The 17,168-nt window shown below is 41.5% G+C and overlaps 1 protein-coding gene and 1 pseudogene across 1 annotated transcript; one reads left to right on the top strand and one right to left on the bottom strand.

Moving 5' to 3' along the window:
• Positions 1-260: 260 nt before the first annotated feature.
• On the bottom strand, positions 261-12,429 carry BLOC1S6 (biogenesis of lysosomal organelles complex 1 subunit 6). The gene is made up of 5 exons (XM_036300459.1): positions 12,260-12,429; positions 7,467-7,608; positions 3,017-3,104; positions 1,025-1,111; positions 261-608 (listed from the first exon to the last, which is right to left on the bottom strand). The coding sequence occupies exons 1-5, from the start codon at positions 12,339-12,341 to the stop codon at positions 489-491; spliced, it is 519 nt and encodes a 172-aa protein (XP_036156352.1). The 5' UTR covers positions 12,342-12,429; the 3' UTR covers positions 261-488.
• On the top strand, positions 12,375-17,001 carry LOC118675962 (annotated as a pseudogene).
• The last annotated feature ends 167 nt before the right edge of the window (positions 17,002-17,168 follow it).

Here is a 17,168-nt window from a genome sequence, read left to right as displayed (position 1 = left end):
GGCATTTCTTTGTAACCAAGCAATGAAAAGGCAACTGCCAAAAACCAGCATTGTATTCCAAGAGACAAGCCATTTCATAAAATAAGAAACTGAAACTTAATTCCACAGTTATTAAGAAGCTAAAACACTCATACTCATTTTTAACCACTTAAAATCTATTAAAAAAACAATCAAACCATTTTCCAGTTCATAAATGATTCAAGGCCAAAATAATGAATTTTAAAATTAAGTAAAACAGAAATTAAAAAATTACCCATAAATATCCAACCAAGTGACATTGTCTTTTACTTGGGGGAGGGGGGATGTGAGGGGGGGGGCCACTTAAATGGCTAAAATGAACATATAGAGACAGCACTCCTGAGGAAAGGATTTCAAAACAGGACACAATGGTATAAGGCACTACCTTAACTTCAGTCTGCACTTAAGTCTTCTTAAATGCAAAGCACGTGGGACAGGGAAGGGAAGAACACACAAACACATTCAACTTTTCATGTCCTTTTCGCTGGTTTGGCAGTTAACTGCTTTTCTCTTTCAAATTCCTTCTCTCGTTGCTGCTCCCTTTCCAACTCTTCTTTCTGCCTCTTCTGCTGCAGTTTAAGTGCTCTTTTCTATATCAAAAATTCAAAAAACAAGAGAACAATCAAGGTTTATGGATTATGACCTAGTTTAAAAGTAAAAGTGCTTTCGTTTGAGGTAATCAATACATATTAATAAATTTCATATTTAACATAAATTCATTGTGGGTAATTTAAGTTCTCTTTGGAACAAAAAATAATAATTGTTATTCCGTTAAATGAGAATTGCAGTGGCATATTCAGAGAATAGGAGCCTACAAGCCCGGCTATAAGTAAAAAAGCCCAGAGTGGGGTTCAAATGAATGTTTTAAAATAAAAAAAGAAAACAATGTACCAGGAATTAAGTATATTATTGTATATGGGTATATGAGAAGTCAGAAATGAATACTGAAGAACAGACAATTACACCTCTACTTTTATAAAGAATATAAAAGAACCTGCCAACTCACTTTTAACTTCGATGTCTTTTCGTGAAGCATCAGCATTTCTTTCCTTATATTCACCAACTTGGCATGATAGTGTTTGGCTTCAGTGAACTGAACATGGAAAAGTAAACGAAAAGTCAAATTAGACTGAAATATCAAAAGGTTAAATAAATCAATGTCTGCATTACACTTCATTCTTCCTAAATTGGTCAAATTTTTTAAAGCCTTAATTATTTCCACAATTTGAGTGCAAATTTAAATTTTATTAAGCCATTAGGAGGATTTTGAAAACACTTGATTCAGTTCAGATTGATAAAAAGTTACTGACCATAAAATAGGCATTTATTTTGTATACAGATACATTTTTGCCTTAAAAACATGCAATATAATCCTAAAATTTCGGTAAGACTCCCCAATAATGCTATCAGTTTCATCTGAGAAAAGTAAAACTCTCTACTGCCTTTACAAGAGGGAGACCAAGCCAGGATAAAGGACCATTTAAGTGTCTGCCCATCAGGAAAAGGCAAACTGTGTCGGGAGAGCCCCAGGGGCTTCCGAAGCCAGACCCAGCAGAACCACCTCTGTAAGGACACTTTTCCTCCCACGGAGTCACAGGTGTAGATTTGCCATCTCACCCAAGATGCCAGAAAAGCAAAATAGCACCTCACTCTCAGGCAAGGTAAGAGAGAAAACCAGGTAACAAGATTGAGAGAAGTGTCGGTAGAGATACTAGCAACCTTCATGCAGCTATACGTAAAGTCATAGTCTGGTGAGCTCTAGAGCTTACAGTGTCTGTCTGTCTCTCTCTCTCTCTCTCTCTCTCTCTCTCTCTCTCTCTCTCTCTCTCTCTACCTTCCAGTTTTCAGTTCCTAAATGATAATCAGAACCAAAAAGAGGAAGACTTAGTTTCTGCCCCTTGCCTGCCTCCTTCACAAGATATCAGGAACTACAGGCAGAAAACTTTGTATTTACTACCACAGGCCTCTGCCTAACGCTAGAGGAGATGGACTTCCTTTTTGATTGTTATAAAAGGAAAACATTAATAAGCAATATTTGTCCAGTGAAAAATCCATTTACTGAGGTATGCGTGAAAGTTCATAAAAATCATGCAAAACAAGCTATTTGTAATGTTTATGCCTAAGAGAAAGGTAGTCCTAAGTTCCTTATTTTTGTTAATTCTTGTTTCTTAAAATACTAGTAGAGTATCAGTTCCTTTCATCTAAAAGCTATAGAGCTTCTGATGAATTCAACTACTGTCATTTATACTGAAAGCTTTAAAGGGTCCATAAAGGAACTTCAGGATGTGAGGGCGATCTGGCTGCGACATCTGTCACCCCATTGATCGCCAGGGTTGATTCGGCTGATCTGGCTGGCTAGGCGGGTGTCCCCCTCCTCCCTCACCGATCCATGTGCGTCCCTCCCGAAGCTGCGCGCTCGGTTGAAGAGGACGACCTTCCCCCCCCCCCCCCCCCCCCAGGAGAGGACCGGTCTTCGGTCAAGGGTATACGAGTAGCTGCGCTCCCCTGCTAGAACCTCCAAACAAGCTCTCATAAAGGAACTTCAAAGGGTCCGTTTTAGCGTTAATTTGTCATAACATTATGAAAATGCCATACAATTAAATAAAATATGAATTTTTAAAACCATTTTAATTGATAAAAAGGGATGCACAAATTTTAAAAACCAGGTCATTGATAAAAAGAGGTGCACTTTCCCTAAGGGGAAAAAATAGTATCCCAAAAGTTTCTTATTTTTAGTTCTCTTTTATAGAAATAAAGATCTATTCCAGACTTTGTAAGTTCTATTTCCTATCACAAATTCAACGTTTGAAAGATAACTGTTCAAGACAACAGAAGTTCCATAAAGTAAATCAAAGTTTCCTATTAAAAGACAAATTCTACCCTTTTAAAAAAGTAGATGAAAAGATCCCAAACATACATATGTACAAAGTTGGGAGGACAAGCCTATTTCTAAAACAAGAAAGATGTCATTAAGCTATGTCAAGTAAATCATACTTACCAAAGCATTAATATCCAACATAGAATGACATTCTTTAAATTTTGAAATCTCTTGTTCCAGTGTGTCCAATAATACAACTTGGTTCTGTCTGAAATACACGGCCAAAATAAACATTACAAACTGTAAGTGCTGGTTCATTAAAATGAATCACATTCATCTTGTTTAATGTTGAAGGCAGAAATTAAGTTGGAAATTTATTGATTTTCCAAGGCTTATTAGGTTCAGCATAATCTTTTTCAAAATAATATTCCAAAGCCACATTCTGATAACCAAAAGTATCTTTTATTCTTGCCTCAATTCGATTCTAGTAACTAAAATGACCAAGTCATTTAAAATTATTACTTGTTATTTTTGGCAATTCTCTGTATTCTCCCAAAAAAGTTTTTTATGCTATCTTGCCAAAGAAACTCGATATTTTATTTATATTAAAACTGGAAGAAAACCACAAATAAAATAAGGAGCAGTGACTTTTTAGAGTTGGGGAAAAAAATGCAGGGATATCAAGGGATAATAAGTCTAAAGGGATAAACAGGCAGCAAGGTGAAAAAAAGACTAAGGGTCACAAGATTCCCCTACCAATAATCAGTTGTGTGATCTCAGTTTATTTCTCTGGGTCTAAATTTCTTCATTTATAAAGTGAGGTCAAACCACATAATTTCAAAGGTTACTCATAAAAATTCTGACTCAAAACCTTTTACTGAGAAAGAGAAACCAACTTTACTAATATACTAGTAAAGTGGTTCTCAACCTTGGCTGCACATTGGAATCACCTGGGAATCTTTTTAAAATCCTGATTTCTGGGCCTCATCCTCCAGAAATTCTGTTTCTTTGTTATAGTGTGGGGCCACTATAAAGTCACAGAGGTAGAAGTGAGATGTGGGAGAGGGAGCCACACCCTTAAATAGGGTGGTGACCTTCTGTACCTGGCCTACTGTTCCTACTCTGCTCATGTCTGTCTAACTGCCAACAATATATTTACTAGAAAGGTTAAATTAATAAGTAATAATCTCCCAGAATGAAAGCACCAGGACCAGACAGTTTCACTGGTGACTTCCTACAAACATTTAAGGAGGAAATTATGCCCATTTTCTACAACCTCTTCCAGAACAAAGAAGTAAAAAGAGCATTTCCTATGAGGCCAACATTACCCTAAAATCAAAACCCAGACAAAGGAAAAGAAAATCTACAGACCAATGTATTTCATCAGCATAGATGCAAAAATTCTCAATAAGATATTGGCAATCAAATTTGACAATGTATAAAAAGAATTATACACCAGTCCTGGCCAGTATGGCTCAGTTGGTTGAGCGACCATCCCATGTAGCAAAGGGTTGCTAGTTCTGTTAGGGGCAAAAACAGAATACTGGGCACTAGCTATAGTTATAAGAAATATTAAACATGCTCTGTTTAACCATGATTGCCTTGTTCTTATTAAAAGGACATCCTAACCTGGCTAGGAGTTGTACATGCCTGGGACCTGAGAGTCAACCTTGGAATGTCCATTCTCATTCAAGAACTATTTAATATGGAAAGATTAACAATCTTGTTAGCCAAATGGAGCCCCACCCCAGCCTGCATTGCCTACTTCCCCAGCCCTGTAATCCCTACTTCCCCATGTCACATTTGTCCAACCCAATAAAAGCAGCTGGTTTATGGGGGATTGGAGATCAGATTTTTGTGGCTGACCTGCTGCTCTCCCATACTGCCGGCAGTATTAGAATAAAGGCTCATATGTGATTCAACCCTGTCTCTGCTGAATTGGCTACAGTAGTGACAGGCAGCCCAGACTCATTGGTTGTCCAGTTTTACTTCAATTTTAGGTCAGGGCACATATCCAAGTTGTGGGTTTGATCCCTGGTCAGGGTGTATATGGGAGGCAACCAATCAATGATTCTCTCTCACACTGATGTTTCTTCCTCTCTCTCTAAATCAATAAAAATATATTTTTTAAAAAGTATTATACACCACAACCAAGTACAATTTATTCTAAGTATGCAAAGCTGGTTCAATATTTGAAAAGAAGAAAGCTAAAGAAAAAAATCATATGGTCCTATCAGTTGATGCAGAAAAAGTATTTAAGTCCAACACCAGACATGATTAAAAACACTCTCAACAAACTAGGGAGAGGAACTGCCTCAACTTGTTAAAGAATGTCTAAAAAACCTATAACCAACATCACACTTGTGGTGAGAAACTAGGTGTTTTCCCCCTAAGATCAGGAGCAAAGAAAAGTGTCCATTCTCACTACTAGTCTATGTGACACTGGAAGTCCTAGCTAAGGCAATACAAAAAGGAAAGAAAATAAAAGATACACAGATGAGAAAGAAAGAAATATACAAATTACTAACATAATTAAGAAAGAAATTTTCAAAAAGATATAAACAATGGAGAAATATTCCAAGTACATGGAATAAAAGCCTCAATATTAAGGTCCTGACCAGGTAGCTCAGTTGGAGCACTGTCCCGATGCGCCAAGACTGCAGGATCAATCCCCAGTCAGGGCACACACAAGCACCAACCAATGAATGCATAAATAAGTGGAACAACAAATCAATGTTTGTCTCTCTCTCAAATCAAATTGTTTTTAAAAGTCTCAATATTAAGTATCAATTCCTCCCAACTTGATCTATAGATTCAATGCAATCCAAATTTAAATCCCAGCAAGAAGAAAAAGATGAAGAGGAGGAGGAGGAGGAAGAAAAGAGAAGGAAGATGAGGAAGGGGGAAGAAGCGGAGGAGGAGGAAGAGGGGAAAGAGAAGGAAGAGGAGGAAAAGGAAGAATTAGAAAAGAAATATGAACAATAAAATGGCAATAAATACATATCTATCAACAATTTAATCTAAAAATCAAAATAAATGAACAAGGAAGCTAATGAACAAAATAAACTGATGAATAAAACAGAACCATAGGCATGGAAACATGGAACAGACTGATAAATCTCAGAGGGAAGGGGAGGGGGTAGGGGTGGGAAGAGATTAACCAAAGAACTTATATACATACTAGAGGCCCGGTACACAAAATTCATGCACAGGGGGTGGGTCCCCTGAGCCCAGCCTGCACCCTCTCCAATCTGGGACCCCTAGAAGGACATCCCTCTCACAATCCGGGACCGCTGGCTCCTAACTGCTCACCTGCCTGCCTGCCTGCCTGATCGCCCCTAACTGCCCCCCCACCACCAGTCTGGTCACCCCTAACTGCCCCCCACTGCCAGCCTGATCACCCCACACAGCCACTGTTCAGTCGTTTGGTCATCCCTCACTAACCCCACTGCCGGCCTGGTCACCCCATGCAACCTGCTGTTCAGTTGTGTGGTCGTCCCTCACTAACCACTCCTGCCGGCCTGGTCACCCCATGCAGCCTGCTGTTTGGTCGTTACTTTTACTGTGATGGTGTCCTGGACAATTTGCATATTCCTCTATTATTAGTATAGATATGCATTACCCAAGAATACAGACAATAGGGTGGTGAAGGCCTGGGGTGGGGCAGGAACCAGGTGAAGGGGGACAATGGGGACGTCTGTAATACTTTCAACAATAAATATTTTTTAAGTAAATAAAAAGAATATAAAAAATTAAAAAAAGATACTTTAGGCCCTAGCTGCTTTGGCTCAGTGGACAGAGCATCGGCCTGCAGACTGAAGGGTCCCAGGTTTGATTCAGTCAAGGGCACATGACCGGGTTGCAGGCTCCATTCCCAAGTAGGGGGCATGCAGGAGGCAGACAATCAATGATTCTCTCTCATCATTGATGTTTCTAGCTCTCTCTCTCCCTCTCCCATCCTCTCTGAAATCAATTAAATATATATTCTTTTTAAAAGATACCTAAGGATTTCTGGCAACTCGTGAGCCAGCAATTGAATACAAATGTGACTCTTATGGAAGCAATTTTGTAATTCTACTCAGAAACAGGTATATGCCCATCCTGCAACATTCCCAATAGGCAAGGCTTTCATAAAATACTGGTAAAACACCAAAAGCTAATCAAAGTCTAGATAAAATTTAGGGGTACTTCTTAGGAGCCAAACACCCTAGAACAGTGATGGCGAACCTTTTGAGCTCAGTGTGTCAGCATTTTGGAAAACCCTAACTTAACTCTGGTGCCGTGTCACATATAGAAATTTTTTGATATTTGCAACCATAGTAAAACAAAGACTTATATTTTTGATATTTATTTTATATATTTAAATGCCATTAACAAAGAAAAATCAACCAAAAAAATGAGTTCACGTGTCACCTCTGACACGCGTGTCATAGGTTCGCCATCACTGCCCTAGAAGTATTCATTTCACTTTTTATATTTAGATTACTATGAACTCCTCTACTCCCATCTGTTATCACTAAAGATATAGAAATGCCCAACTGAATAACACGTTACAAAATAATACCCCTGAATACAGTAAATGACTCTACCAGAGGGGAAATGAGTGCACCTCTGGCTTTTGTTAGCTCACGTGAGTTCCTGCAGGGCTTGTTTTGATCTCTGCAGATCTGGCAGGTAGTGAGAAAGCAATCCTTCTGCCAGTTGCTCCACAGCTTTGTCTTCCACAGTCAAGTCCTCTATTAACCCTTCATCTGGAGAAGTGTCACTTAAACCTGTCCCCAAGCAAAAATCACATTTAGGAAGCTTTTAAGTTGACACAGAAATGAGAGAGTAGCAGGTAGGCAGGGAAGGAGGCTGGCGGTGGGGTTCAGCACACATATATGAGGTAGTACAGGTATCCCTTTCTCTTATTTTAACTTTTACCTTCTGAGTGTCCTCTAAAAAAAGGATTATGAACACTCAAAACATGTTTTTAAGCTACTAGTATAATGTAAAATCTAGATTAAAAGAATATTAATATGTGCAAAATTCTGTATGTTTACGTATTTTTCATAACAGAGGATTTATAGTTTTCAATGGATTGTGAAAGGAATCTGAGGCCTAAAAGTGGGAAACAATCACTGAATGAAAGCAAGAAATTCTTCTTTTCTAAAGCAGGCAGAAATTATATATATTTTTAAACTCAATTCCTAAAAAACATTTTTTCATTTTTATGGAAGTGAAAATATGGTTCAACATTTATTTTGTATATAGTTGAGATATTATTTACATGCAAAAGGGGGGCTGTTTTGTCATCTGTTAGGAGGAGAGAAATTTTCTAAGAATTTCTCCTCTCTTGAGATCAACATCTTAATTTACTGTAGAAAATAATGTATAATGTCTTTTGTGTAAATCTAGACGTGATACCTCATACTTTTCCTTTGAACGAAAGGGGTGCAAGCATTGTACCAGGCATTCGAAAATGTCTAAAATGAATACCCATCAATCACTACTACTACCAGGAAAATTACAAGACAATTTCTAAAGTGTTTGATGATTGGTTCGTAAGATTTTAGAATCACTGATTTAGAAGGAGAAAAAAATGAGATGATCACATTATTAAAATTGTACTCTACAAGCATTTTTAAACTAATATTAAACTCTAAAACATCTCTCTTTAATCATAACCTGGTAATAATCAGAAACTTCAAATTAGATCATTATATAGAATACATTTATTATAATACATTGCTTATAACCAATTTCCAAGAATAATTTTTATCACAGACTTAAATTTGGGCAAGATTGAGGAATACAACATGCTCTCATATTCAAAATAAGCTTTTAGAGATCAAAATAAAATAGTATGGTTTTTATTCTGATCCTGAAAAACACATGAACAAAGTTTGGAATTCTCAAAGTTGAAAAGCAATATTCAAACAGGTAAGATCTAATTAAAAACTGAAGTACTCCACAAATGAAATAAAAATATAACGGGGAGCCCTGGCCAGTGTTGTTCAATAGTTAGAGTGTCAGTCCATGCAGTCCGAACACCAAAAGGATCGCAGGTTCGATTCCTGGTCAAGGGCACACATCTGGTTGCAGGTTTGATCTCCACCCTAGTGGGGGGTGCAGGAGGCAACCAATCGATGTGTCTCTCTCACATCAATGTCTGTCTGTCTCTCTCGCTCTCTCTCTTCCCCTCCCTCCCTTCCACTCTCTAAAAATCAATGGCAAAAATACCCTCGAGTGAGGATTTACATACTATATATATGATGGGGAAAGTGGAGCACTTACAGATATTGTCACTGATGTACCATCAAATGGGAAGTGAATAAGTATATATAAGTATATCTGAGAATCAATGTCATTGCTTGAGGCTTGATTTCAATTATAGTGCAAACAAGAGCAACTCTAAGAAAATATAGCCCTGGCCAGGTAGCTCAGTTGGTTAAAGTGTCATCCTGATATGACAACGTTGTGGGTCTGATCCCTATTAAAGGCACATACAAGAATCCACCAATGAACGCATAAATAAGTGGAACAATAAATCAATGTTTCACCCTTTTCTTCCTGTCTCTAAAAATCAATCAGTAGGTAAAAGAAAATATAGAAAATGTAAGTATTATAGATAAACAAAAACACCCAAATAAGGACATTTCAACTTTAAGGAATGATAACTAACACATCTGCCTTACAATATACAGGGTGGGACAAAAGCAAGTTTATAGGTGTGAGTAAATGAAACACAGTTTATTCTTGTATTATTATTTATTAATTATTGTATTATTTTCCATCCGAACAATTGTAAACCTACTTTTGCCCCACCTGTCTATAGTATACATTTTAATTCATAGAGCCTTCTTACCCTGCCCTAATCTTCTAGTTAATTATTGGAAATGTCCAAGTTTTCATGTCTTTACATACATTTAGTTACTAAGTTCGAGGTGTTTTATTGTGGGAAATTAAAGAAAAAGAAAGGGTTCTTATTCTATGCACATAAGAAACATTTGCTGCATGTCTATATCATGTACTAGTTTCTGAATATAACAATAAATTAGGAAAGCCTCCTTCTGTGAAAGGGTTCAAAACAGGGAACCATAGAATGTGAGAAGTGCCATTAGAGAAACAGAAACTCAGAGGGGAATTCAGTTTCACCGAGAAGTCTGGGAACAATTCCTAAAGGGGGTATGGGCATTTGTGCTGAAGCTTGAAGAACGGATGAAATTTTCATTTATTTTCCTTTTTTTAAAATGTTACTTATAAAAATTTAAAACACAAAGATGAAAAGTAAAAATACTCTTTCTCATGCCTTTAGAATCATTCTGGAGTTCTTACACAGCCTTCAAGAAACTGTCTTTGCATACCCATGCAAAAATCCTGTTTTTATCACAAATGAAATATTAGTTGTATTTTTTACAACTATTCTCTTAAATATATATGTTACATATCTTTCTAAATTAACATATACAGATCTACTACATTCTTTTTATGTTAATAGAATTCTAACATAGTTTAACCATCTCCCTATTGTTTTGGACTGAATGTGTGTGTCCCTGCCAAAAATTCATGTTGAAGCCCTAACCTCCATGCAATGGTATTTGGTGATGGGACCTTTCGGAAGTTTAAATGAGGTCATGAAGGTGGGGCCCCCATGATGAGGTTCTTGTCCTTAAAAGAAAAGAGAACCAGAATTCTCTCCCTCGACCATGTGAAGATCAGAAGATGGTCCTCATCAGGAACCTAATCTGCCAGCACCTGGATCTTGGACTTCCCAGCCTCCCTATCTGTGAAGAATGTCTGTCGTTTAAGCCACCCAGCCCATGGTACTTGTTATGGCGGCCCGAGCAAACTAAGACACCTCTGGATGAGTACTTAGGTTATTTTCATTTTTTGCTATTTCAAACGATGTTGCAGTAAGCTTTCTCCCTTGTCTTTCCATATCCTTGTCACTGTTTTTGTAGAATAAATTCTTAGAAATAGACTGTTGGGACCAAAGGTTTATGCATTTTTTAATAGGCATTGCAAAATTGCCTCCTAAGAGATGGTAACAATTTACACTCCTGCCAACTATCTGAGAGCTATTATTTCCAAATGGGTAAGAAGGTATGAAGACAGGATTGAAAGGAATACAATATGGGGGGGGGGGGGGGAAGCAGCATGAGGAAAAGTAGGAATACAGAATTGTTCTGAATAGAGAAGGTAGTTGGAGCATGGGACATAATAGTAGTGAGCTATATGAACCACATGGCCAGTCTAGGAGGACCCTTGAGTTCCAGGCTAATGGGTTTGGCTCTTTATTTTAATAAGTAGGAGCCACTTAAGGCTTCCAAGCAAGGAAATGTCATGCTTGGAGCTTTATCTTGGAGCACTGATGTGAAAGCAGTGGGAGAGAGAGGGTGGAAGAGTAAGAGACTGGGAGCAGAGCCCTTCCGGTGTAGAGGGAGATTGGCATTACAACCTGTAAGGGCGAAAAGACAAAGAGGAATTGGAAAGTGTATAGTAGAACCCCCTAGATTAAACAGAAGTTGGAGGCAAGTGAGAGGAAAGAGCCCAGGGTAATATCAAAGCTTCAAGTGAGAGTGACTTGGCACCATTAATAGGACCAGAGATCTCCTTTTATTTATGGACATGCAGTGAGATTAGTGCAAAAGAACCATGTCGAAGTACCCATCAAGCAGATGAAAAAGCGAGCTGAGAGGGACCCACACTGCACACAGACAGGGAAGTCAAACTTATAGAAGCAACTTGTGAAGGTGGGGAGAGAGGGAGATCACTCAGGAAAAGCATGCCGGAGAAAGGACTGAGCCCTATTTTGGGGTAACCCCTATATTTCTGGAACAAGAGATAAAGGAGAAGGTACATCCCAAATCGTGCAGCCTTTCTCCTTCAGGGCCCCTTATCTGAACCACAGAACACGACACGGCTTTGAGTGACCACTTTCTCAATCCTCCCAAGGACGGCACAGAAATAGTACCATTCTGGATGCACAGCAAGTCAACCCATTACAGTCAGTGGATGCCTTAGGACAGTGGGGCTTAAATCGCTCTGGGAACCGCTGGAGGAATAGGGAAGCAGCAATGTCAACAAGCAAGGCAGAGCTCTGGGTAACTCAGGTTTCTACATTACAAAGCGATCATCTTGACAAGCTCATTCTCAGCCACTAGCGCGTAACAAAGAGCTAACAATGAGCTGGAGTCACAGAAACGCAGAATGACTTCACTATCCACCCCTTCCAACTCCACCCCAAAAACCCCGCTTACCCCTGCGGGTCCCGCGGGTCCCGCCCCCCCCCGCCCCCCCCCCCCATTCCGCAGGGCGCGGGCCAGTGCGGTGCCCACTTCCGCGCCGCAAGGGCCGCAGCCGCCAAAAGCCGCTCCCTCCCGGAGCGACCCGGAGACCCAGGCACTCGGCCCCGCCGCCCGCCCCGCCTGCAGCACCTACCCGGCGTCCGCTCCCCGGCTCCCAGGCCGGCGGGCGGCCCAGGCAGGACCCCGGCCGACAGCGGCGGCTCAGGGACACTCATGTCCCTCCCGCTGGGAACAGGGCAGGGGCGGTAATGCAGACGGACCGATACAGAGAGAGGGACCAAGCGCGTCCCGCACCCAGCCGGACGGATCCAGCGGTCGCCCCCGGAAGTACCGGAAGCGGAAGACGGCGGGCTCCGGGCACGTAACCGGGGTTCCGCCCCCCAGGACGTTCCGCCTCCATCACCCCCCACCCTCGTCGCTCCGGGGACTCCGCTCTGACGTCGCAGGCGGGTCGAGGGCGCGGTGTCAAAAAAAGTCTGCGTCGCGGGCTTGCCGTCCGTGCGACCAATGGGGGCGGGGACGGCGGGGGGGGGGGGGGGGAGGGGGGCGGGGATGGCGAGGGGGCGGGGGGGGGGGGGAATGAGAAGAGGGCTGCTCCCAGGGGCTCGCGGATGGGTTCTGTAGAACTGGGCGGACAGTCGGGCTTGCTTCGCTGAGACCCTGCACAGTTGTTCAATTTTGTGTCTGTTAAGGTAATATCTTAAGTACAAGGACTGCGTGCCTTCCCCGCGATTTGAACCATAGCTTCAGCCTTGCTGATTGGGGCATTGGCCAGGATTCCCGTCTCCCCCTGCGGATTGTAGGTGAATGATTAGCGGTTCTCAACCTGTGGGTCGCGACCCCTTTGGTGGTCGAACGACCCTTTCACAGGGGTCGCCTAAGACCATCCTGCATATCAGATATTTACATTACGATTCATAACAGTAGCAACATTACAGTTATGAAGTAGCAACGAAAATAATTTTATGGTTGGGTCACAACATGGGGAACTGTATTTAAAGGGCCAGAAGGTTGAGAACCACTGATTTAAGGCCTGGGTTGCAGCATCTACTGAACAAATTAAGTCATATGACTAAAAACGGCACTCACTGAGATGGAGAGAGAGAAGGGGACATGCAGGGGGCAGCCAATCAATGATTCACTCTCATCATTGCTGTTTCTATCTCTCCCTCTCCCTTCCTCTCATATATGTAATGTCAAACCTCAGAAACTTGCACCTGCAACCCCACTGCCCTTATCAGCGCATTCACACCCCTTCTTTTGGCCTCCCTCTCAAGGGTAGCTATTCCTTACCTGTAATAAGCAGAATAATGACCTCACCCCAAGATGTCCCCATTCTTAATCCCCAGAACCTGTTACTATGTTAAATTTCACCAAAACGGGTAATTAAGGTTGCTAGTCACTTGATCATACATAAAGTAGGTTATCCTGGATTATTGAGTGGCCCAGTATAATCAATCACAAGGGTCTTCAACACTGGAAATGGGAGGCAGAAGAGGAGAGGCAGAAGGGAGCTACAACTTTGAAAGATAGAGAGTTGCAACATTGGTGGCTTTGAAGAGATGAAGGGGGCCACCTGCCAGGATTGTGGAGATCTCTAGAAGCTGGAAAATACAAGGAAATGGGTTTACCCCTAGAACCTCTAGAACCCTGCTGACACTTTAATTTTATCCCAATGTAACCTGTATTGAACTTCAAACCTACAGAACTATCTATATAATAAAAGCCTAAGCGACTGTTATGGCGGAACGACCAGAACGACTGGTCGCTATGATGCGCACTGACCACCAGGGGGCAGATGCTCAATGCAGGAGCTGCCCCTGGTGGTCAGTGTGCTCCCACAGAGGAAGCACTGCTCAACCAGAAGTTGGGCTCACAGCTGGTGAGTGCCTCCTGCCTCCGCGGCAGCGCTAAGGAGCAGTGAGCTGAGTGGTAAGGAACAGTTAGCAGGCAGGCAGTAAGGAGCAATGGGTACTGGACTGCGAGAGGGGTGTCCACCTGCCAGCTTAGGCCCGATCCCTGGGGGTCTCGGACTGCAAGCGGGCACAGGTTGGGCTGAGGGATCACCCCCCCCCCCCAGTGCATGAATATCGTGCACCAAGCTTCTAGTCCTATGTAATAAAAGTGTAATATGCAAATTGATCAAACGGCAGATGACCATTCGGCAGGGGCCAGGGCCAGTGAGCAGGCAGCACCAGGCCAGCCAAGGCTCGTGCCAGCGGGCAGAGGGAGGGGATGGCAATGGGGGCAGAGGGGTGATGGGGGAAGGAAGAGGGGGACTCCCCAGAGGGAGACCACCGGTGATGGCGGCGGGGGGCAGGGCTAGCCGCTCACCAGCTGGCACCATCCTCTGATCGGCCTCCCCGTGGAGAGCGGGCCTAAACCATCAGTCAGACATCCCCTGAGGGCACCAGGACTGCGAGAGGGCACAGGCCAGGCTGAGGGACCCCTCCAGTGCACAAATTTTCATGTACCGAGCCTCTAGTAAGATAATAAATTTGTATTGCTTTAAGTTTGTAGTAATTTTTTATCATGACAATAGGAAAGTAATGCACTACCCCCTTCAACCATCCTTTGTTCCCTTCAAGCATGGAATGTCTGCAATGCTCTTGCTCATGCTTATGCCTAGGACAGTGATGGCGAACCTTTTGAGCTCAGTGTGTCAGCATTTTGAAAAACCCTAACTTAACTCTGGTGCCGTGTCACATATAGAAATTTTTTGATATTTGCAACCATAGTAAAACAAAGATTTATATTTTTGATATTTATTTTATATATTTAAATGCCATTTAACAAATAAAAATCAACCAAAAAAAATGAGTTCACGTGTCACCTCTGACACGTGTGTCATAGGTTCGCCACCACTGGCCTAGGATGTTCTATCCACTGACCTACTCATCTTTCAAGCCTCAGCCTAAATAATACCTTGAATTTAAAATCATTCACAATTCTACCTCCCATTCAACTTTCAGAAGTTACAGTAATAACCTTTTCTCAATACAAAGCACCCTCCTGCTATTTAGGACTTAATCCATTCTTGTATTAGTCAGTTATTTCCCTTGACTTTATTATATTGCAAACTCCAAACAGAAACTTATTTACAGAAAACCCATAATAGGTTCCCAATAAATATTTTCAATTAATGAGATTTCCTGTTGCTCCAAACATTTGTTGGTGTCAATATTCTGGATTTTGGCCTTCTAATAGGGATGTAGTGGTAACTCATTGTTTCTTTAATCTATATTTCCTAGTGACATATAGAATATCTTTTTATATGCTTATTTGTCATCCATACATCTTCTTTGGTGAAGTGTCTGTTCAGATCCTTTGTCCATTTTTTAATCAAGCTGTTTGTTTTATTCTTGACCTTTAAAGTGTTTTTTGCATATTTTGGATAACAGCCCTTTATCAGGTATGTCTTTTGAAAATATTTTCTTCAAGTCTGTAGCTTGTCTTCTCATTCTCTTGACAGAATTTTTAAAGTGAAAACTTGAAGGGAACCTACAATAGTGTGTGTTAATGGAAAGAGGGAAGGTTCTCTAATCTCCCACAAAGTTTTGACATTTATATGTACGGGCATCTTTCTGAAGGTTGCAGCAGTGGAAATAGCCAAGTATTTGATGTCAAAAGACATGTTTCAATAATAACTAAGACATTTACTAGTTAGGAATGTTTTGGTTACAAGTAAAGAAGTCCAAACCTACTTAAACAAAACAAGGAATTTACTGACTCACTGAACTTGAAAATTCAAGAGTTGATCTGGCCGACTTCAGGCATAGCTATATCTGTTTCCTCAAATAAAATCAGAATGTCTTGCCCTGGCCAGCGTTGCTCAGTGGTTAGAGCACCGGCCCACCACTTTCTCCACCTCTCTCCCTTCTCTCTTCTCTTCTCTTCTCTTCTCTTCTCTTCTCTTCTCTTCTCTTCTCTTCTCTTCTCTCTCTCTCGTGCTCCCCCCACTAGGAATTCCCCTTTATTAGCTTTACTGTAGCAGTTCTCTCTGGAAAATATCTCCAAGGTTTCATGTTCCTTACATCTCTCAAGTGAAGCCAACTCACTCCTAGAATTTATCTCTCTTTAAAAATAAAAACTCACTTTTGCATCTTGGCCACCAACATGCATCCAGACTGAGGAAGACTCAGAAACTTCGGGCCACGTGAGCCATGGCCACGGTCCCATTGACAAGCACAGGAAGCACCCGGAAGGTCACGGTAATGCTGGTGGCCTGCATCATCACAGAATCAACTTCGACAAATATCACCCAGGTTACTTTGGGAAGGTTGGGATGAGACATTACCACTTAAAGAGGAACCAGAGCTTTTGCCCAACTGTCAACCTTGATAAACTGCGGACCTTGGTCAGTGAACAGACACAGGTAAATGCTGCCAAAACAAGACTGGAGCTGCTCCTATCATTGATGTGGTGCAATCAGGCTACTACGAAGTTCTGGGGAAGGGAAGGCTCCCAAAGCAGCCAGACATCGAGAAGGCCAAGTTCTTCAGCAGAAGAGCTGAGGAGAGGATTAAGGGTGTTGGGAGGGCCTGTGTCCTGGTAGCTTGAAGCCACATGGAGGGAAGTTCATAAAATGTCCACAAGTGAAAAATCAATCAATAAAAATAACTCAAAATATTTGGATCACATAGCCACCGGTATACCAGTCTCTGCATCCAGGGGCTGTAGAGAGTTCTCATGAGCCAGAGTGGGTCACATGTTAACACAGGGAGGCAGGGTCTCTTGACTGACAGTCCTGCTAGGAGTTCTATAAAACCACAGGGCAGTTTCTTAAAGGAAAATCAGAGTCCTGTTACCAAAAGGAGGAAGGAAATTGTCCCAACCAAAGCAACAGATGTCAACTGTATCAGTTACGAGATTTTAGTTGAGCCCCTTACTCTCTCTGAGCCGCTGTTTTTTCCATTGGTAAAAAAAGACATAAAACCAGACCCATCACTTGACATAGTTCTTGTGAGAATCAAACACTCGATAGAACATTTGAAGAAGATTTGTAAGCTGTGAGGAACCATTGCAAACAATAACAGTCCCCA

The sequence above is a fragment of the Myotis myotis genome, unplaced genomic scaffold (genome assembly GCF_014108235.1).
Source record: "Myotis myotis isolate mMyoMyo1 unplaced genomic scaffold, mMyoMyo1.p scaffold_m19_p_1, whole genome shotgun sequence".
NCBI classification, from domain to species: domain Eukaryota; kingdom Metazoa; phylum Chordata; class Mammalia; order Chiroptera; family Vespertilionidae; genus Myotis; species Myotis myotis.
This window is presented reverse-complemented; position numbering and strand designations above follow the sequence as displayed.